The following is a 22,108-nucleotide window of genomic DNA, read 5'->3' on the forward strand; positions in this document are numbered from 1 at the left end:
TGTTTTTAGTATAATTCATATTGATAATGCAGGCATTTTGTGGTATTTCTGTAGTTTCTACAAAAAAAGTATAATTACTGTAAAAAATAGAAATGCAATATATTGCATGTAGTTTTAAAATTATAATACTGTAATACTTACTATTGTTATTATTGACAATTAATTTTATGTTTTCCAGAGCAATACGTGGATTATTTGTATTTAAACTTTTAGCAATTGCAAGAAGATCATTTTTATTTTCTGTAACAATAAATATAGTAATTTTAATTATTTATATATAAATAACCACAGAATTTAACGCGTTGATGCAAGAATTTAACTGAAAAGAAAATTAAAAAGCAGTGCTAAGTAAAAACTTTAGATTTTTACGACTTAAGTTAATATTAATCTGTTAAAAATCGAATAAAAAGGTTACGTGCTGTTGTGCTCAATATTAACAATATTATTGCTATGATAACATTTTATATTATTTTAAATAAATATAGAATGGTGATACTTACTATTCTGTGCAATTGTACGCATAATACATGTTCTTTTACGATTCCTAACTGGACATTTTACGCGTCTTTTCTTGTGTTTTATATTTACATGATATTTATGATAATTACAAAAAAATAATATATATCGTGACATTTTTCACTTAATGTGATGCAATCGCGTACAAACGAAACGAAACGATTTTCATTAAATGTAAACCGAAATCTTATATATATTACGCAATATCTTATGCAATATTGCTAATAAATATGGAAGGTGCCGGTCCCGCCAGATTATAAGTTTGTTCGCATAGCATACTTTCTCCAACTGAAAAGTAAATAAAAAAGCGGTGCTGTATAAAAAATTTGAATTTTTACGACTTATATTAATATTAACCTGTTAAAAATCAAACAAAAAATATGTATATAATGTATATATAATATAAATAATGTATATATAATAAATAATGTATATATAATGTAAATATTGTATATAAAATGTAAATAATGTATACACAATGTAAATAGCGTATATATATTGTAAATATTGTAAATAATGTATTCTATTGTTCTGTTTATAGATATACCATAATCTTATTGCACTAATTTTAAAGTTTTCTGTAGCATTTTGCTTTTCTATATCATTAGCTTTTATGCATTCAGTTATTAACAAATTACCAATTTGTTTTAAATATGTCCCAATATTTGACGCAACTGATGGTGCACCATATTTTTTATTAATATCATCAAAATGAGCTACTTTATTTACTGCTTTCAGACAATCATCATATATGGAAGGATTATATATATCAGAAAACTCTGTTATGTTAGAGTTATATTCTTTCACTGCGATAAGAAACCTTCCTTATAATCGAAGTTTAGCACGTATCATATCTTGTTGGTGTTGATGATTGTACTTGATACATAATTTGTTCGCAAATGTTATTATTAATTTATCATATTTAATACTTTGTGTAACATCATCTTCCCTCAAAACTGGGAATAAAACTTTTCTTACTGTCTCACTTGCACATTCATGAATTCTGCCCATCACAGCACGTCCTAAAACTTGTACATTTCTGCCTTTGGATTCTCCTACACATTCTTTAAAATGATGCCTGATATTATTTTTAGTGAACCATCCTTTACACTTTGCGCAACTTATAAAATCTTGTACTTTTTTGCAACTATTTTTGGCAGGCCTTCGACAAACAATTAATTCTCCCGTATTTAAGGAAGGATCCGTATTGTGTATGAAATTCCCTTTCTTTCTAATAGACTCTATAATTTGTTTTATTTTTAAATTACCTGCAATGAGAATATTAAATAATGTATATATAATGTAAATAATGTATATATAATGTAAATAATGTATATGTAATGTAAATAATGTATATATATATAATGTAAATATATTAATAAAAATTATAACATATTATCATTATATTAAAAAAATATTTATATTTATTAATATTTATAAAAAATTTACTATAAACTTAAATAATTATACAGAATTGAAAAATATGATCACCTTTTGGTAATAATACAAGTTTCTTTACTTCAGGTTCCAATTTATGCACGTTTTCTAAATGACGTGCAATTTTACTCTGAAACTTTTTGCAATAGTAGCAAAAATTTTTTTTTATGTCCCTTAGGTTGAGAAAATGAAACATATAAATTGTCTTCTCGACAACCAAATGTATTGATAGAAGAAAGATCTATCAGTGATTCTGAAGAATTTTTATCATTAATTGTAGATACGTTATTGCGGAAGCTTTCATGTTCCGTAGTTTCTTTGTCAATTGTAATTTCCGATGCTGAAGGTAGATATTCTAAAGTACTTGATGTGTTTGCAGAAGCAATATTGTCATTAATATCATCACGGGAAATCATATTATTATCACTATCATTACTTAATGTGTTTGCACAAGCAATGTTGTCATTAATATTTTTATCATCACAGGAAATTATATTATTATCACTATCATTACTTGATGTGTTTGCACAAGCAATGTCATTAATATTTTTATCATCACAGGAAATCATATTATTATCACTATCATTATAATTTATAGAAGTTTTGGCGTTAGTGAGATCATTTAAGATATTAGAATTATTATCATCGTTAAAAGGAAGTATCATGACATCTTTGAGAAGAATACCCGTTTCAGACACATTGAAATTGTCATTATCACAGGAAAATGTCAGATTATTATTATGAGAGAATTATTACTGTTCATAAAATTAATATCAATATCAGTATTTACATGACAGTTATTATCATCATCACAAGAAAGTATCACATTATTATCAAACTCATAGTTATTCTTAGAATTATTAGCATTAATGTTATTATTATTGCACAAAAGTGATATATCAATATTGGGATCATTATCATTCGTAGAATTGTCCCCAAAACTGCCATTGTATGATAATGTAGCAGTTTTGAAGTCTTTTGATAAATCATAGTTAATGTCCTAAAAGAATAATACTAAGACAATTAAATGATCGAAATTAATGTTTGGCAATCTTACAACTTTCATTTTCACTAACTTTATAATCTCTAGCCAAATAGACTCAAGTTCCGCAATAAGCTCAAGTTACGCAATTGGCTATTATAGAGATATGTAACAAATATATAACAACTACATGAAGAAAAATTCCTTAAGAAATAAAATACTACAGAAATGTATATTTACTTATGATATGTATAATATACTGCATACATATAATACAATATGCTGCATTTAGGTTTGACATGGTAAAGCACTGTTTTTCCTGACATATTTACTGCAGTAGCAGTACAAATGGTTTCTCAATATTCTAGCATCAATAATATGAAACCGTTAATATTTCGTATATAATCGGTTGACACATGTGAGTGTGTATATATTTCTTATTTAATATATTCTCAAATAAATCAGTTGCAATATTAAAGACCGTTATTTTTTTCTGTAATAAAATATACATAAAACATACATAATACATAATATAATGTTACATAGGGTGACTCATTTTAATTTGTAAATTAAATAGCTCGGAAATGACTTTGAGTTAAAAAATTAAACACATGGGTGAATACAGCTATATGTGTTCAATTTTTTAATTCAAAATGATTTGCAAGATATATTGATTTATAAATTAAAATAGGTTACTTTGTATAAAGTGTAATAATATTCTTTTTCACGTAGGATAACAAATATATATAAAGTTAAATTCTTTATGCTATATATATAAAAGATGCACATTTCTTATTTGAGCAAATTGTTCAATTTTTATTTTTGATTGTTATCGGTGGATGAGTGTCTCTGGGAGCAACCTTAATTATAAAGTTTCAAAATAAGATAAAAAGAAAGAGAGAGAGAGAGAGAGAGAGAGAGAGAAAATATAATTATATTTAAGATAAAATCGTAGTTAAGATAAAGATTTCTGATAGAAGAGATATTAGATGAAAACGATACATCTAATGCAATTTACTTCTCTGCGCTTGTGTTATTTATAAAATGTGTATTCACAAGATATATTACTAGTTGTCAAGTATAATATATGTAATCCCTTTATATATAAAAAAATTATATAAATTAATTAAAATCACTATATTTTACTTACAAACTATCTGTCATTGCTATATAGAATTAATCTTAATATTTTTTTTAATTAAAAAGACAGGAATAAGTAAACATTTGAGACATTTTGAGATACAAAAATATTGTGGAGCTCTTAAGGAAACGGGAGGGCCCTCTTTTTGTAATATTCCAAGAAATTAATCTTGAAAAATTACGAAAATTTCAATGCAACAGACTCAGTTTTATATATATTATTAGATCAATGGAAAATAATAATGTTACAGAAGTTGCAATTGTATAAAATATTGTTTTAAAAGTTAATCAGAAAAAGCATATAATTGTCTGTTTTAGGACAATTATTTAAATAATTAGTATCAAAATTAATTTTACTGATTTATTTTTTTTTTACAATTTGATGAATATAAATGTTATGTAAAAAGTAGAAGGATAAAACATTAAATATGTAGATAATAGGAATTGTAAAAATATATTTCTATGTATAGTCACAAAAAAGTATTCTTTTATATTTGTTTAAAGCAATTTGAAATATATTTAGTAAAATAATAATTGAACAATGAACATATGAGCATATACATGTATATTATATATATAAAAACACAAACCTAATACATATATGTACAATAGTATGTTGCACTTGTAATCATGAATACATATTATCAATAAAAGAATTAAAATAAATAACTTTACAAGTATTGCTTCTATACATATAATATAAATATATGAAGAAATCAAAATAAAAAACTTGTGTAGCTTTTGCTTTCTTTTTTATAAAATTCTCGCAATGTAACTTAACTTTTAGCTTAATGTGTTATATAATTAATTTCACAAATTGCACTTGTAATTATGAATACATATTATTAATAAAAATTGTAATAAATAACTACACAGTACTGCTACTTTACATATAATATAAATATGTGAAAAAATCAAAATAAATAGCTTGCGCAGTGCAGCTTTTCTAACTTTCTTTTTTATAAAATTCTCGCAATGTAACTTAACTTTTAGCTTAATGTGTCATATAATTAATTTCACATATTGCACTTGTAATTATGAATATATATTATCAATAAAAGAATTGTAATAACTACACAGTACTGCTACTGTACATACAATATAAATATATAAAGAAATCAAAATAAATGACTTTGCGCAGTGCAACTTCTCTAACTTTCTTTTTTATAAAATTCTCGCAATGTAACTTAACTTTTAGCTTAATGTGTCATATAATTAATTTCACATATTCCACTTGTAATCATGAATATATATTATCAATAAAAGAATTGTAATAACTACACAGTACTGCTACTCTACATATAATATAAATATATGAAAAAATCAAAATAAATAGCTTGCGCAGTGCAGCTTTTCTAACTTTCTTTTTTATAAAATTCTCGCAATGTAACTTAACTTTTAGCTTAATGTGTCATATAATTAATTTCACATATTGCACTTGTAATTATGAATATATATTATCAATAAAAGAATTGTAATAACTACACAGTACTGCTACTCTACATACAATATAAATATATGAAGAAATCAAAATAAATGACTTTGCGCAGTGCAACTTCTCTAACTTTCTTTTTTATAAAATTCTCGCAATGTAACTTAACTTTTAGCTTAATGCGTCATATAATTAATTTCACATATTGCACTTGTAATCATGAATATATATTATCAATAAAAGAATTGTAATAACTACACAGTACTGCTACTCTACATATAATATATATATATGAAGAAATCAAAATAAATGACTTTGCGCAGTGCAACTTCTCTAACTTCTTTTTTTATAAAATTCTCACAACGTAACTTAACTTTAAGTTTTATGTGTTGAAATAATAAAAATTAGGTATTCTACTTATTTTTTGCAATTTCTTAAATACAAGTAATCTACGTATTATTTTTGAATAAAAAATTAAAATATTTCCGATTTGACTAAATAAATATTTTCTGAAAAAATATTTATTCATTTAATGACGCTTAATTTTGCCAGATATATAGTTATGGATCCACGTTTTAATTTGAGCAACGGATCGATTAAATAAGTACTTATTTTTTTCTTTTACACAGGAAATTTTTTTGTTAGATGGCAGCTGTGAAGTGGTAATTTCTTTTTGAAATTCTTTCAATATTGTATTACGTTCTTCTTCCGTCCAACGTCTTCGTTTTGTTATACCAAATGGAGATGCTACAAAATAAATTAATTATCTATGAATAAATATTTCTATATAAAAAGCAATAATTTACTTAAATTTTATTTTAATGTATTTTTATTTATATTACTAATAGAATAAAATTACTTTAAAATTTTTCTCAGAGTACTGACAAACTTTCATTAATAAAAAAATATTAAAATTATAACGTCATAAGTATAAGAATAAAAAGAAATAGGAATACAAAAATAAAATAATATAAAATAATATAAAATAATATATAAAATACAAATAATATAAATAAATATATAATTAAATTAAGCTAATGTGTGTGGAACCTTTATCATTTATCATTATTATTTTTTAATTAAATATTGTTATTATGTACATTAAAATTCTATCAAAAAATGCATTTTAAATAAAAGCTTAATATACTAATATACTTTGACATAGTCACATGAAAATTTAATACTAAATAATATTTAAAAGAAAATCCACTCTGACTTGATAAATTTATAAAAACTGAATACAATATGTAAAAATGAGAAAATAAACTTACTACTGCGACGTTTCTTTATCTTTGGGGAATAAGTTTCGTCAGAATCATTGTCATTATTTACTATTGTATGGTTTTGATGCACGATTTTCTTTTTTACAGATTTTTGTTGTCCATCTGTTACGCTAAGAAATTTCGGTAATTTCCTTTCTGTTCGTAATAAAGAAGGCTTACGTGAACTTATCATACATGTTTCGGCATCGTTTTCCGATTCTGCACTCGAAGTATCTTTGTTTGTTTCTTGCATATCTTCCTCTTCTGTTAATAATAATACAATATTATGATAATTATTATATATGTATATATATGTGTAAACCAATTTTTGAAACTAAGGGCTAATATATGCTACAACCGCGGACGTCGATGCATAAAAATTGAGTAAAGGAGAATGAACACAATAATGAAACGTATTCTCAATTTGAATCCATTTCAATGAATATATCATATTCATACTTTGATTTAATAGGTTCCAAACGTAACGTTTCATTGTTGCATTCATTATTACTACTTTTATTTCTACACAGACATCCATGATCGTGGCACACATTAGCCTTAATTTCATAAGTTTTGGTTCATACGGACTTTTGTCTGATTTTTTCTTCTAATTAAATAGATATATTAAGAATGCAGAAAAGTTTAAAAAAGGAATACAATAATTAATATATTTTATACAAAAATTAATATATAAAAAGTACTTGTGGCATATATATAATAAGATAAATAGTGTATATACCTGAATCACTATTATTAGATTGCTGTTGCTCATTTTCACCTAATGCTGCTTCAAGAAATTTCGTCATACGAACTATCTCTACAGCTGCTATTGACTGTCGATAATGGCGTTTATGAATTTTCTCGTGATGTCCCATAAAGTTCGCCAAATCATCCACTTCATTGTCAGATAAATTTAACGTAATGCATGTTGTAGCAATATGTTTACGTAATTCAGTACCTCTTAAAGAATGTGGTATTTGTGCATCACATTTTTTAGAAAAATATCGCATAAGGATACACGCTCTTAAATATTTGAAATGGCGTTTGGTACTACTAGGTATGCCAAACACATACGGATTTTTTTCAGGAACATTTGCATCCTTTCGCTGGTTCAAAATTAGTTCAACACATTGTACTAATTCCATGTCTAAAATCACAGGCACTGTACGTCCCAATTTTCCACGAATTAAGAATCTTACGTATTTATCAGCAACCTATATACAAAAGTTATATGTAGATTATTATTTTGCATCATATACCATATTGTGCGTAATTTAATTATAATACTTGTAAATAAATAATATTTATACATAATATTTATAAATAAATAATAGTAATAATAATTTTTACCTGCTGTAATTTTGTGCCTAATGATTTGTATAAATCTAAATGAGTTTCTTTCGTTATACCTTCGCGAGTAATAAAATCGTCAATAGTAACCCGTTCTATTTCTCCTGCTCTTCTTCTATTAAAAACTTGCATTGATGTAAGTGTAACTTTTGCAAGTTCTAGCCATGTTTCGTATTTAAATTTCTTCTGATGTTTTGCATACAATGATTTTCTTTCGTTATTTAGATATGAGTGTAATTTTTTTATATCTTCCATAGATGGAAGCATAACTTTTTTCTGTCTTTTATTTTGTGTCATATTTTCTTCTACTGTTTTGTTTATAGATATACCATAATCTTCTTGTAATAATTTTAAAAAGTTTTCTGTAGCATTTTGCTTTTCTATATCATTAGCTTTTATGCATTCAGTTATTAACAAATTACCAATTTGTTTTAAATATGTCCCAATATTTGACGCAACTGATGGTGCACCATATTTTTTATTAATATCATCAAAATGAGCTACTTTATTTACTGCTTTCAGACAATCATCATATATGGAAGGATTATATATATCAAAAAACTCTGTTATGTTAGAGTTATATTCTTTCACTGCGATAAGAAACCTTCCTAATAATCGAAGTTTAGCACGTATCATATCTTGTTGGTGTTGATGATTGTACTTGATACATAATTTGTTCGCAAATGTTATTATTAATTTATCATATTTAATACTTTGTGTAACATCATCTTCCCTCAAAACTGGGAATAAAACTTTTCTTACTGTCTCACTTGCACATTCATGAATTCTGCCCATCACAGCACGTCCTAAAACTTGTACATTTCTGCCTTTGGATTCTCCTACACATTCTTTAAAATGATGCCTGATATTATTTTTAGTGAACCATCCTTTACACTTTGCGCAACTTATAAAATCTTGTACTGTTTTGCAACTATTTTTGGCAGGCCTTCGACAAACAATTAATTCTCCCGTATTTAAGGAAGGATCCGTGTTGTGTATGAAATTCCCTTTCTTTCTAATAGACTCTATAATTTGTTTTCTTTCTAAATTACCTGCAATGAGAATATTAAATAATGTATATATAATGTAAATAATGTATATATAATGTAAATAATGTATATGTAATGTAAATAATGTATATATAATGTAAATATATTAATAAAAATTATAACATATTAATATTATATTAAAAAAATATTTATATTAAATATTTATATTACGTATTTATCAGCAACTGTTTTGGAAGCGTTTTTGCGACTATCGCTCGCCTAGACTTATTGTCTGCGCGAGCGAGCACAGCTGATCAACCAAAAAAACTGTATACATAAACACGGCTTGTTATTGCCCGCGCTCTGATTTTGTGTTATTTCCCTCTTTTTTCTCCGAAACCGGCGGGTTCCTGCGATCCGACGGTCGATTCCGAGTAAGTCTGCGTTCAGCCGTCTAAGCGATCACAAGTCAGTGATACTCTATCGAAACAGTTTTCGCTCTGTATTCTGCGAAAAGTGCGTTCACCGAATACCTCCGAGTTTGTGGATCTTTGCGCTGTAGCGATTTTAACCCGCTCCCGTTGAAAGAAGGACGAGCGAAAGACTACCAGACCAGAGGAACGACACCATAATTATTATTTAATTAATAAAATTAAAGGGAGCCTTCGAAAACCAACCCGGCTATCGTCAATCTTCCTTAATATTCCTTGCCCACCGATCGTTCAATAAACGATTAAAACCACACATAATTTTGGTCCTTCGAGCCGGATCGGTGGCAAGACGAAACCAAGTATTGACGATCTGACGGCATCATGTCGAACGTGGAGGAGATAATTAGCGATCAGACACAGCTGATGTACTCTGTCGCACGAGTTCTGCCAAATTTCAAGAAACTTGGCCAAGCACGGATGACTCGTGCCGTTACCAAGGAGCGCCTCGCCAACCTGAAGGTCATCTTTTCAAAGTGCCAGGAACTCCATTCGAAAATCACTCGTCTGGCCAGTGATACTCAGAAGCAGCAGCTGCCTTACTTCAAGGAGCAGCAGTTTTTCGCCTGCGAGGACGTCTTCAACGAAACATCCGACTACATGGCAGAAATTCTCGAGGCCTTCGAACCAGGACCGCGGCATCAGTCAACAACCTTGGACGTAAGCAACCCTTCCGAATTCTCTCACCGGTCGTCACATTTGCCCAAGCTACACTTACCGACGTTTGAGGGAGGCTTTGACAAATGGGAAAATTTCCGCGACCGATTCACCTCGTTAATCGCTAACGATACCTCGCTGTCAAATGTCGATCGTTTGCATTATCTTTGTTCGTGTGTAAAGGGTGAAGCTAGTAAGGCGTTGAGCCACCTCGCGATTACAGACGCGAATTACGTTGTCGCGTGGAACCTCTTAATTTCACGTTACGAAAATAAGCGACGCTTGATTACCGGGCATTTGCAAACATTAGTTGATTTACCCGCGGTTCCGAGTAAAAACTCCAAAGACCTTCGGTACCTTTGTGATCAGACCAACGCTGCGATACATGCGTTAAAGAATCTCGGGCGTCCGGTCGAGCACTGGGATGATCTATTGGTCTTCCTCGTTTCGCAGAAACTCGATAAATCCACTCGGGAGGCGTGGGAGATAAAGCTTGGCGAAACCAGCGAGTATCCTCGCTTTAAAGATCTTACGCAATTTATCGATACTCGAATTCGCGCATTCGACGCGATCGCTCCCGCGAATGCGAAAGAGAAAGCATCCGAATCGAATAAACCGGCGAAACGCCACGTACTCGCCTCCAATTCCGGCGTTCCCGCGAACGTCACGTGCCCTGTCTGTAAAGCCAAACATTTATTATACCAGTGCCCGACCTTCGCTAGCAAAACACCGTCCGAACGATTCGAGTTAATCCGTCTCAACCGACGGTGTATCAATTGCTTCAGCGCGAAGCACGTTGTGAAGGAATGCACGAGCCCGCGCACATGCAAACAGTGTCAGAAAAAGCACCACTCGCTCTTGCATTTTGACACATCCGCCAATCAAGGAGATACCATCGAATCCGCGGTCGCGACGACGTCGAGCGACTCGAGTAATAGCGACGTCACAACGCATCTCTCCACAAACATGGTGTCACCGCAGGCCGCGATTCTCCTCGCAACTGCCCGCGTTTGCGTGCATTCGCCACAAAGACGAGTAGTTACTGTTCGCGCATTGATTGATCAAGGTTCCGCAGTCACGCTTATCACCGAATCAATCGCCCAATGCCTACGGTTACCGCGCGTCAAGCAAGCCGTTCGGATTGCCGGCATCGGCGATAAACAATCCGTATCGCATCACGCAGTTACCGTCATCGTAACTCCTGCGTTCGGCGATGAACCTGCGTACTCGACGACCGCTCTTGTTCTCCCCTGCTTAACAAAATATACGCCAAATCGTACAAATTCCGCGTGTCGCTGGTCGCATATATCTGGATTGCGTTTAGCCGACGGAGATCTCATGAGTCGCGATCCGATCGACGTCATTATCGGCGCCGACCTGTATGGCCTGATCCTCCTCGACGGTATTCGAAAAGGATCCGTTAACGAGCCTACGGCTCAAAAAACCACTCTTGGCTGGATCCTCTCCGGACCCGTCACTCCCATCTCCACTGATCCACGCGCATCTGTGCAGGTGCATCATGGAACCGTCCTTGAATCTCTCGACTCCATTCTCCGTAAATTTTGGGAAATTGAGGATATTCCCCTCTTATCTTTTCCAAATCCCGAAGATCTCGAATGTGAGGAACATTTTTCGTCCACTCACTACCGCACGCCTCAAGGGCGTTACGTCGTTCGGTTACCCTTTAAAGGTCACACCGCAGTCTCTTTAGGCGAATCGCGCGCCGTCGCCTTCGCCAGCCTTCAACGCCTAGAACGGCGTTCCCTTCGTCAGCCGGAAACGGCTTCCGCCTATCGCGAATTCCTTACCGAGTATCGTCAACTCGGTCATATGACCATCGAGCCAGCGGATAATCGCCGTGGGAATGCACTCCACCGCTATTATATCCCGCATCATGCTGTCGTACGAGACAGCAGTGCCACGACGCGCTTACGCGTCGTTTTCAACGCGTCGTGTCGAACCTCGGACGGCACATCCTTGAACGATCACTTGATGGTCGGGCCTAAGCTCCAGCTCGATCTCGCCACGGTGCTAATGCGATGGCGTCAACATCGCTATGTCTACACTGCCGACATCGCAAAGATGTATCGGCAAATTCTAGTTGACCAACGCAATGTTGACTACCAGAGGATTCTGTGGCGAGAGTCTCCGGAACAACCAGTCGAGGAGTATCAACTACTCACAGTTACCTACGGCACCGCTTCCGCTCCTTACCTCGCTCTCCGTGTTTTGCGACAGTTAGCGCAAGATGAAGGCGCCTCATTTCCGCTCGCGGTTCCGGTTCTCCTTTCGCAACTTTACGTCGACGACAGCGTGTTCGGCGCCGACGATAAAATTCTCGCGCGCCAGACTCGCGACCAACTTGTCGCTTTATTAGAAAAGGGCGGTTTTCGCTTAAGAAAATGGGCGAGCAATTGCGCAGATCTCCTATCGGATATTGATCCGTCCAATCACGGTCTTGCCTGCTCAAAGGAGCTATATGATGATGAGCGATTGAGCGTGCTAGGTCTCACGTGGGACCCGTGTCGCGATGTCTTTCGGGTTAAAGTTTCTCTCCCGACACATATTTCGAAAACGAAACGCGAGATCTTATCGACCATCGCCAAACTATTTGATCCGCTCGGTTGGATCACCCCCGTCGTGATTACCGCAAAAATATTTCTGCAAACATTGTGGCAATTAAAATGCGATTGGGACGACGACATTCCCGGCGATTACGCAACCGACTGGGAACGCTATTATTCGCAATTATCGTGCCTTCATCAACTCGAAATCGCGCGCTGGACGCGATCCGGCTCTCATACCTTGCAAACGGAGTTACACGGTTTCTCAGACGCCTCTACGAAAGCCTATGCGGCGGTAGTCTACCTCCGTAACATTAACATCGACGGATCAGTCGACGTTTTCTTGCTCGCCGCAAAGTCCAAGGTCGCCCCTCTCAAAACATTAAGCGTTCCGCGTCTCGAGTTAGCCGCTGCACATCTTCTTTCGCGCCTTGTGCAGTTCGTTCGAACGACGCTTCAACTGCCGAACATCGAAATACATTGTTGGACGGATTCCACCATAACGCTAGCCTGGCTAAGTAAATCGCCGTCTTGCTGGCGAACGTTCGTAGCAAATCGCGTCGCGGCCATTCAAACGACCTTACCGGACATACCGTGGCGCCATGTTCCGACTTACGACAACGCCGCCGATGCCGCGTCCCGTGGTCTTGCTCCGGAGAAACTAGCTCCACATCCGTTATGGTGGCACGGACCCCCGTGGCTGTCTTTGCCTCCAACCTCTTGGCCGAACGGCAATCTCATACAAGATGAGATCACATCCACCGATCTTTTGGAGAAACGAAACGTACACGTCACGGATTCTCCGGCGCCTCCGGAATTATGGGATCTCGTTTTTCGCTTCTCATCATGGCCGAAATTGCTTCGCGTGACCTCGTATCTAATTCGATTCGGGAATCTCGCGCGACGGCGAAATCAATCACTCGAACGCAGTTCGCGCGTCGACGAAATCGCCGCAGCCAAAGCGTACTGGCTCCGCTGTATACAGGCAGTTATGTTTCCCGCTGAATTAGTCTGTCTCGCTGCGAAGAGATCCGTGTCCAAATCCAGTCCGCTTTCATCTCTCAATCCTTCGCTGAGCGACGACGGACTCATCCGCGTCCGCGGACGTCTACGTCACGCTCGCCTGCCAGATTCGACGAAGTACCCGATCGTCCTTCGATCGCATCCTCTCCTTTCCCTCATCATCGATCATCACCATCATCGCATGCTACACGGCAGTTCACAACTCACTCTCGCATCCTTACGTTCCGAATTCTGGATTCTTCGCGCTCGCACTTGTACCCGCGCAGTCCTTCACAAATGTGTGCGATGTGTCCGCGAGGCTGCGACCATTCCAAATGAACTCATGGGAGATCTTCCGTCGGTTCGCGTAAATCGCGCGGCGCGACCGTTTTCACACACGGGAGTCGATTATGCTGGTCCTATTTTGTTACGAAGTACACCCGGGCGCGGACATAAGTCTCATAAAGCGTACATCGCCCTGTTTGTATGCCTCACTACTAAGGCTATCCACCTTGAAGTCGTGACCGATTATACTTCCGCAACCTTTATCGCAGCGTATCATCGGTTCGTGTCCAGACGAGCTCTTCCCCAGGGGATGTATTGCGATAATGGCACAACCTTTCAAGGAGCCGATCGCGAATTAGCCGATGCACATCGTCGCGCCCTCCGCGATCCAAATTTTATTGAGGCGACCGCTTGCGAAAAAACATCGTGGCATTTCCTTCCCCCGGCCGCCCCACATTTCGGTGGTCTCTGGGAGGCCGGTGTGCGTAGCGTCAAAACGCACCTCAAACGTTGCATAGGTGCTCACACTCTCACGTACGAAGAAATGAACACCCTTCTCTGTAAAATCGAAGCGTGTTTAAATTCTCGACCGTTATCCGCCGTCTCCGAGAATCTGGAAGACTACCGCGTTTTAACTCCTGGGCATTTTTTAATCGGCGCTCCGTTAGCAGCGGTTCCCGAACCCAGCGTTCTCGACCTGCATGAAAATCGATTGTCACGCTGGCAGATGACGCAGCGCATCACCGAAGGTTTTTGGAGATCTTGGCGCAACGATTACTTGCTCACCCTCCAACAACGCCCAAAATGGCGAATTGTACAAAAATTAGCGCGCGTCGGTCAGTTAGTTCTTCTACGGAATCCGCTAGCTCCCCCGAGTCAATGGGAGCTCGGCCGAATTGTTGCGTGCCATCCCGGAGCCGACGGCTTGACGAGAGTCGTCACCGTCCGAACGAGCCGCGCAGAATATAAGCGCCCTATCACCAAAATTTGTTATCTTCCCGTCGACATCAATCAAGAGATGTCAATGATATCCGGCTCGGCGGGCGGAGATAAAAAGTAAAGCGCACTTGCTCATATATATATATATCTCGTTTTGTTTGTTTGCGTTTGTTTAATTTGTTTTAAAATTTAATCAACTATATTCTTATGTATACCTTTGTCACTGGTCTCGTAATCACGATAAGACTGTTCAAATCGATAGAGTGGATCTCTCAATCAATTGTAAACGTTATCGTCATTGGTGCAAACCGAAGTGCATCTCTTGTTCGTCACAATGCGCATTTCGAATGTGTTCATTCGAGGCGGGCGGTATGTTTTGGAAGCGTTTTTGCGACTATCGCTCGCCTCGACTTATTGTCTGCGCGAGCGAGCACAGCTGATCAACCAAAAAAACTATATACATAAACACGGCTTGTTATTGCCCGCGCTCTGATTTCGTGTTATTTCTCTCTTTTTTCTCCGAAACCGGCGGGTTCCTGCGATCCGACGGTCGATTCCGAGTAAGTCTGCGTTCAGCCGTCAAAGCGATCACAAGTCAGTGATACTCTATCGAAACAGTTTTCGCTCTGTATTATGCGAAAAGTGCGTTCACCGAATACCTCCGAGTTTGTGGATCTTTGCGCTGTAGCGATTTTAACCCGCTCCCGTTGAAAGAAGGACGAGCGAAAGACTACCAGACTAGAGGAACGACACCATAATTATTATTTAATTAATAAAATTAAAGGGAGCCTTCGAAAACCAACCCGGCTATCGTCAATCTTCCTTAATATTCCTTGCCCACCGATCGTTCAATAAACGATTAAAACCACACAGCAACCTATATACAAAAGTTATATATGGATTATTATTTTGCATCATATACCATATTGTGTGTAATTTAATTATAATATTTGTAAACAAATAATATTTATACATAATATTTATAAATAAATTTATCATATTTAATACTTTGTGTAACATCATCTTTCCTCAAAACTGGGAATAAAAATTTTCTTATTGTCTCAATTGCACATTCATGAATTCTGCCCATCAAAGCACGTCCTAAAACTTGTACATTTCTGCCTTTCGATTTTCCTACATATTCTTTAAAATGATGCCTGATATTATTTTTAGTGAACCATCCTTTACACTTTGCGCAACTTATAAAATCTTGTACTGTTTTGCAACTATTTTTGGCAGGCCTTCGACAAACAATTAATTCTCCCGTATTTAAGAAAGGATCCGTATTATGTATGAAATTCCTTTTTTTTCTAATAGACTCTATAATTTGTTTTCTTTCTAAATTACCTGCAATGAGAATATTAAGTAATGTATATATAATGTAAATAATGTATATATAATGTAAATAATGTATATATAATGTAAATATATTAATAAAAATTATAACATATTAATATATTATATTTAACAAATAATCAATATTTATAAAAAAATATACTATAAACTTAAATAATTATACAGAATTGAAAAATATGATCACCTTTTGGTAATAATACAAATTTCTTTACTTCAGGTTCCAATTTATGCACGTTTTTTAAATGACGTGCAATTTTACTCTGAAACTTTTTGCAATAGTAGCAAAAATTTTTTTTTTGATGTCCCTTAGGTTGAAAAAATGGAACATATAAATTGTCTTCTCTACAACCAAATGTATTGATAGAAGAAAGATCTATCAGTGATTCTGAAGAATTTTTATCATTAGTTGCAGAAACATTATTGCGGAAGCTTTCATGTTCCGTAATTTCTTTTTCAATTGTAATTTCCGATGCTGAAGGTAGATATTCCGAAGTACTTGATGTGTTTGCAGAAGCAATATTGTCATTAATATCATCACGGGAAATCATATTATTATAACTATCATTACTTAATGTGTTTGCACAAGCAATGTTGTCGTTAATATTTTCATCATTACAGGAAATCATATTGTTATCACTATTATTATAATTTATAGAAGCTTTGGCGTTAGTGAGATCATTTAAGATACTAGAATTATAATCATCGTTAAAAGGAAATATCATGACATCTTTGAGAACAATACCCGTTTCAGACACATTGAAATTGTCATTATCACTGGAAAATGTCAGATTATTATTATGATAATTATTACTGTTCATAAAATTAATATCAATATCAGTATTTACATGACAGTTATTGTCATCATCACAAGAAAATATCACATTATTATCAAATTCACAGTTATTCTTAGAATTATTAGCATTAATGTTATTATTATTGCACAAAAGTGATATATCAATATTAGAATCATTATCATTCGTAGAATTATTGATACTGATATTACTATCTACCGTTTTACAACCATTACTATTATCACAAAAAGATATCACATTATTAAAATCAATATCATTTGCAGAATTGTTAGCATTAATAGTACTATCTACTACATTATGATTTCTATCATTACAGGAAAATGTAATGTTAAGTTTAGTAGCCTTTACTCTATTCTGCTCATTATTAGACTCATTAGAAATTATCATAGCATTATCACAACCAACAATTTTGTTAGAATTATTAGTGACGCAACCTTCATCATTTATTGCATTGTGATCATGTTCATTAGAACATGATGTATCAATATTAGGATCATTATCATTTGTAGAATTATTGATATCATTATGTACTGTTTTGCAACCATTATTGTTCTCATAAAAAAGTATCACATTATCAAAATCAGTATCATTTGCTGAACTGTTAGCATTAATAGTGCTATCTACTACATTATGATTTCTGTCATTACAGGAAAATGCAATGTTAAGTTTAGTAGCCTTTACTCTATTCTACTCATTATTAGACTCACTAGAAATTATCATAGCATTATCACAACCAACAATTTTGTTAGAATTATTAGTGGCGCAACCTTCATCATTTATTGCATTGTGATCATGTTCATTAGAACATGATGTATCAATATTAGGATCATTATCATTCGTAGAATTATTGATATCACTATGTACTGTTTTGCAACCATTATTGTTGTCATAAGAAAGTATCACATTATCAAAATCAGTATCATTTGCAGAACTGTTAGCATTAATAGTGCTATCTACTACATTATGATTTCTGTCATTACAGGAAAATGTAATGTTAAGTTTAGTAGCCTTTACTCTATTCTGCTCATTATTAGACTCACTAGAAATTATCATAGCATTATCACAACCAACAATTTTGTTAGAATTATTAGTTACACAATTTTCATCATTTATTGCAGTGTGATCATGTTCATTAGAAAATGTCCCGTTGTTATCAAAATCAGTACTATTCGCAGAATTATTGTCATTAATATTATCTACAATGCTATCATTTCCATTATTATCGGCATTATTATTTGTAAAATTATCAGTATTACCAATAATTTTCGTTTTAAATCCGTTATTAGAATCAACGTGTTTTATAAGATAATTGATGTTACTTTGATCATTTGCATTGTGGCCTTGTCCATTATAAAGAAATGATACTACATTATTGTCAAAATCAATAGCATTATATAAATTGTTAGTATTAGTATTCTTTTTAGTATAATTCATATTGATAATGCAAGCATCTTGTGGTATTTCTGTAGTTTCTACAAAAAAAGTATAATTACTGTAAAAAATAGAAATGCAATATATTGCATGTAGTTTTAGAATTATAATACTGTAATACTTACTATTATTATTATTGACCATTAATTTTATGTTTTTCAGAGCAATACGTGGATTATTTGTATTTAAACTTTTAGCAATTGCAAGAAGATCATTTTTATTTTCTGTAACAATAAATATAGTAATTTTAATTATTTATATATAAATAACCAGAAATTAACGCGTTGATGCAAGAATTTAACTGAAAAGAAAATTAAAAAGCAGTGCTAAGTAAAAACTTTAGATTTTTACGACTTAAGTTAATATTAACCTGTTAAAAATTGAATAAAAAGGTTACGTGCTGTTGTGCTCAATATTAACAATATTATTGCAATGAAAACATTTTATATTATTTTAAATAAATATAGAATGGTGATACTTACTATTCTGTGCAATTGTACGTATAATACATGTTTTTTTACGATTCCTAACTAGACATTTTACGCGTCTTCTCTTGTGTTTTATATTTACATGATATTTATGATAATCACAAAAAAATAATATATATCGTGACATTTTTCACTTAATGTGATGCAATCGCGTACAAACGAAACGAAACGATTTTCATTAAATGTGTGACGACCCGATTAGCCGTCACTAGTCGCCCGCGCTCGTGTAAACGGCCCCTTTCGGGGCCACCACACGAATACGTTGGGAATCCGCCTTTTCGCCCCCACCCGTCACTCGACCCCCTCCAAGCTAGTCTTAGAGTGGGGTGGCCGACGGGTATAAAGAGCGGCGCAGCCGAGACTTCGACACCAGTCCCGTCCTGGTCCCTCGAGCGTACTCAGGGATCACTCCTCAACTCCCACACTCCAAATCACCCCGGCCGACGAGCGTTCTCGTCGTGCAGGCCGAGCGTTCTCGGTCACCGGGTCCTGTCCGTAACTCACCCCGGCCGACGAGCGTTCTCGTCGTGCAGGCCGAGCGTTCTCGGTCACCGGGTCCTGTCCGTAACTCACCCCGGCCGACGAGCGTTCTCGTCGTGCAGGCCGAGCGTCCTCGGTCACCGGGTCCTGTCCGTAAATCACCCCGGCCGACGAGCGTTCTCGTCGTGCAGGCCGAGCGTTCTCGGTCACCGGGTCCTGTCCGTAACTCACCCCGGCCGACGAGCGTTCTCGTCGTGCAGGCCGAGCGTCCTCGGTCACCGGGTCCTGTCCGTAAATCACCCCGGCCGACGAGCGTTCTCGTCGTGCAGGCCGAGCGTCCTCGGTCACCGGGTCCTGTCCGTAAATCACCCCGGCTGACGAGCGTTCTCGTCGTGCAGGCCGAGCGTCCTCGGTCACCGGGTCCTGTCCGTAAATCACCCCGGCCGACGAGCGTTCTCGTCGTGCAGGCCGAGCGTTCTCGGTCACCGGGTCCTGTCCGTAAATCACCCCGGCCGACGAGCGTTCTCGTCGTGCAGGCCGAGCGTCCTCGGTCACCGGGTCCTGTCCGTAAATCACCCCGGCCGACGAGCGTTCTCGTCGTGCAGGCTGAGCGTCCTCGGTCACCGGGTCCTGTCCGTAAATCACCCCGGCCGACGAGCGTTCTCGTCGTGCAGGCCGAGCGTCCTCGGTCACCGGGTCCTACCTGAAAGTCACCGGCGCCCGACGGAGCTCGCCCTTCTCAGGGCGCCCGTACGCGTGTCCGCGTTGGAAACTCTAGCAATAAGTCGTGTCCGCGTCCGTATAATCTGGTCGCGTCTCGTCCGTAATATTTCTATCCGTCAATCCTAGCAATAAGTCGTGTCCGCGTCCGCGTCCGTATAATCTGGTCGCGTCTCGTCCGTAATATTTCTATCTGTCAATCCTAGCAATAAGTCGTGTACGCGTCTGTATCATCTGGTCGCGTTTCGTCCGATTATACTGTGCTGTGTATAATGGTTTGAATCACGGGAGAACCACAGGAAGGTGGCCCCGAATAAACTCTACTTTTACCAGAGCAACCGTGTGTCATTGTAAATCTGAGTCTCCCCTCTTCCCGAATCCTGGCACCGACGAGCCGATCCGTGGCGTCGGGAAAGGTGCTTCGTTACAAATGTAAACCGAAATCTTATATATATTACGCAATTTCTTATGCAATATTGCTAATAAATATGGAAGGTGCCGGTCCCGCCAAATTATAAGTTTGTTCGCATAGCAGGCTCCCCCCCCAACATACTTCTCGCTCCAATGCGATCCTATTAGATATTTGGATATAAAGATGCTTTATATGATAGCATCAAACGTGTCGGCGCAAAAACTCATTAAATAAAATAGATTTTAGCTTCTTGCTGCTAATAATAAGATGAATCATACGAGATCATACAATGAATAAGTCGAGATCAAATGAATATTAGCACATATTAGTACTGAAAATTAATATAATATTAATTATAATCATTATATTTATTATATTTATTAATATTATTAGCCACAAGAAGCTATTTTCTTTCTTATGTGACATCTGCGCAAACGTAGATGCTTGACGCTTGATGCTACCATGTAAAGGCACCTTTATTGGCTCCTACACACCAGCGCGATGACGCGACACGCGATGCGCGATATCCAATGAGCGTACAGCTTTTTCGCACGTTATATCCGTCGCACTATAGAGTGCGACATCGCAAAAAAGTTGACCAAGTTTGAAGATTTGTAGCGCGCGACGAGGCGATTTACTGCGATCCTATCTATAGATGCGATGTCGTTTATAAACAAAGAGGATCTCTTTGGTCATAAATAAACCGTGCAACGACATTGATCCGAGAGGGAGAGTGTCAGTTAAACGCATGAAAGCCTTGCACTTATATGGTAAATAGGCCCTTAATCGATGTTAGGTTTCGTGAATCGGCCTCGAGTTTTTATGAATAGTAGAAACTCCTCTTCTCGCGATTCGTCGGCATACGCGTGTCCGCGTCATCGCGCTGTGTACTGGACAGAGAGAGCGATTACGGGGAACGCGTTTAAACAGTCTTTGAGTCCGTGCCGACTGACACATACAATGGGCCCTACTCACCGTACGTCGGTGGGAGTCCCCGTGTTGTGGCCTTCCCAGACGTTGTTTTGCTGCTACGTCATCTTCAAACTTTTTGATCAAGTATGCCCGCTTGTCACCGTGGTACACGACAGATTTTGTTCAGTATATTCGCAGCCCCCTTTCGTGCATCGTTGACAGCCGATCCCCGTTACTCGACCCGCGGACCCATCGGCGTCCGTGGGGTCGTCACCGGTGCTGGACAAAGTTGTGACTCGCTCGTTGTTTCGCATGACCGAGCTCCGTGCTGGGCGTATATTACTCGCCAACGGGACTCTTCAACCGGTACAATGCCCATTCCGGCTTCCTTCCCACTTGCCCCACCAGCCTGGCTGTTCCCGTTTGTACCGCCACGCACACCTTCCCGCTCCCT

The 22,108-nt window shown here is 36.3% G+C and overlaps 3 protein-coding genes and 1 long non-coding RNA gene across 4 annotated transcripts; 1 reads left to right on the forward strand and 3 right to left on the reverse strand.

Moving 5' to 3' along the window:
* Positions 1-3: 3 nt before the first annotated feature.
* On the reverse strand, positions 4-524 carry LOC146721994 (uncharacterized). The gene is made up of 3 exons (XR_014925394.1): positions 501-524; positions 142-240; positions 4-57 (listed from the first exon to the last, which is right to left on the reverse strand). It is a non-coding gene; the product is annotated as an uncharacterized LOC146721994 (long non-coding RNA).
* A 4,995-nt stretch (positions 525-5,519) lies between these two features.
* On the reverse strand, positions 5,520-9,103 carry LOC114934819 (uncharacterized). The gene is made up of 4 exons (XM_085485682.1): positions 8,120-9,103; positions 7,509-7,983; positions 6,950-7,030; positions 5,520-6,254 (listed from the first exon to the last, which is right to left on the reverse strand). The coding sequence occupies exons 1-4, from the start codon at positions 8,912-8,914 to the stop codon at positions 6,037-6,039; spliced, it is 1,569 nt and encodes a 522-aa protein (XP_085341808.1). The 5' UTR covers positions 8,915-9,103; the 3' UTR covers positions 5,520-6,036.
* Positions 9,104-9,920: 817 nt separating this feature from the next.
* On the forward strand, positions 9,921-15,164 carry LOC114946124 (uncharacterized). The gene has a single exon (XM_029322558.2). It carries the CDS (start codon positions 9,921-9,923, stop codon positions 15,162-15,164), a length of 5,244 nt encoding a protein of 1,747 aa, XP_029178391.2.
* A 1,492-nt stretch (positions 15,165-16,656) lies between these two features.
* Positions 16,657-18,713, reverse strand: LOC146721995 (uncharacterized; the record flags this gene model as incomplete). The annotated part of the gene is given in 1 exon segment (XM_085485679.1): positions 16,657-18,713. A coding segment is annotated over 1 exon segment (1,989 nt), but the record flags the coding sequence as incomplete, so codon positions are not given.
* Positions 18,714-22,108: the final 3,395 nt, after the last annotated feature.

Source organism: Nylanderia fulva, unplaced genomic scaffold (assembly GCF_048542155.1).
Source record: "Nylanderia fulva isolate GAGA-0341 unplaced genomic scaffold, ASM4854215v1 Scaffold387, whole genome shotgun sequence".
Classification (NCBI taxonomy): Eukaryota; Metazoa; Arthropoda; class Insecta; order Hymenoptera; family Formicidae; genus Nylanderia; species Nylanderia fulva.

What these genes read in the sequence shown, in the direction of transcription:
- LOC114934819 (XM_085485682.1), bottom strand. Translation starts at nt 8,914, where the DNA reads ATGGGCAGAATTCATGAATGTGCAAGTGAGACAGTAAGAAAAGTTTTA. An exon ending in TAGGCACAAAATTACAGCAG is followed by an intron (nt 7,984 to 8,119) that starts GTAAAAATTATT and finishes TTTTGTATATAG; the next exon opens with GTTGCTGATAAATACGTAAG. An exon ending in AACATGTATGATAAGTTCAC is followed by an intron (nt 6,255 to 6,949) that starts GTAAGCCTTCTT and finishes TTTATTTTGTAG; the next exon opens with CATCTCCATTTGGTATAACA.
- LOC114946124 (XM_029322558.2), top strand. Translation starts at nt 9,921, where the DNA reads ATGTCGAACGTGGAGGAGATAATTAGCGATCAGACACAGCTGATGTAC.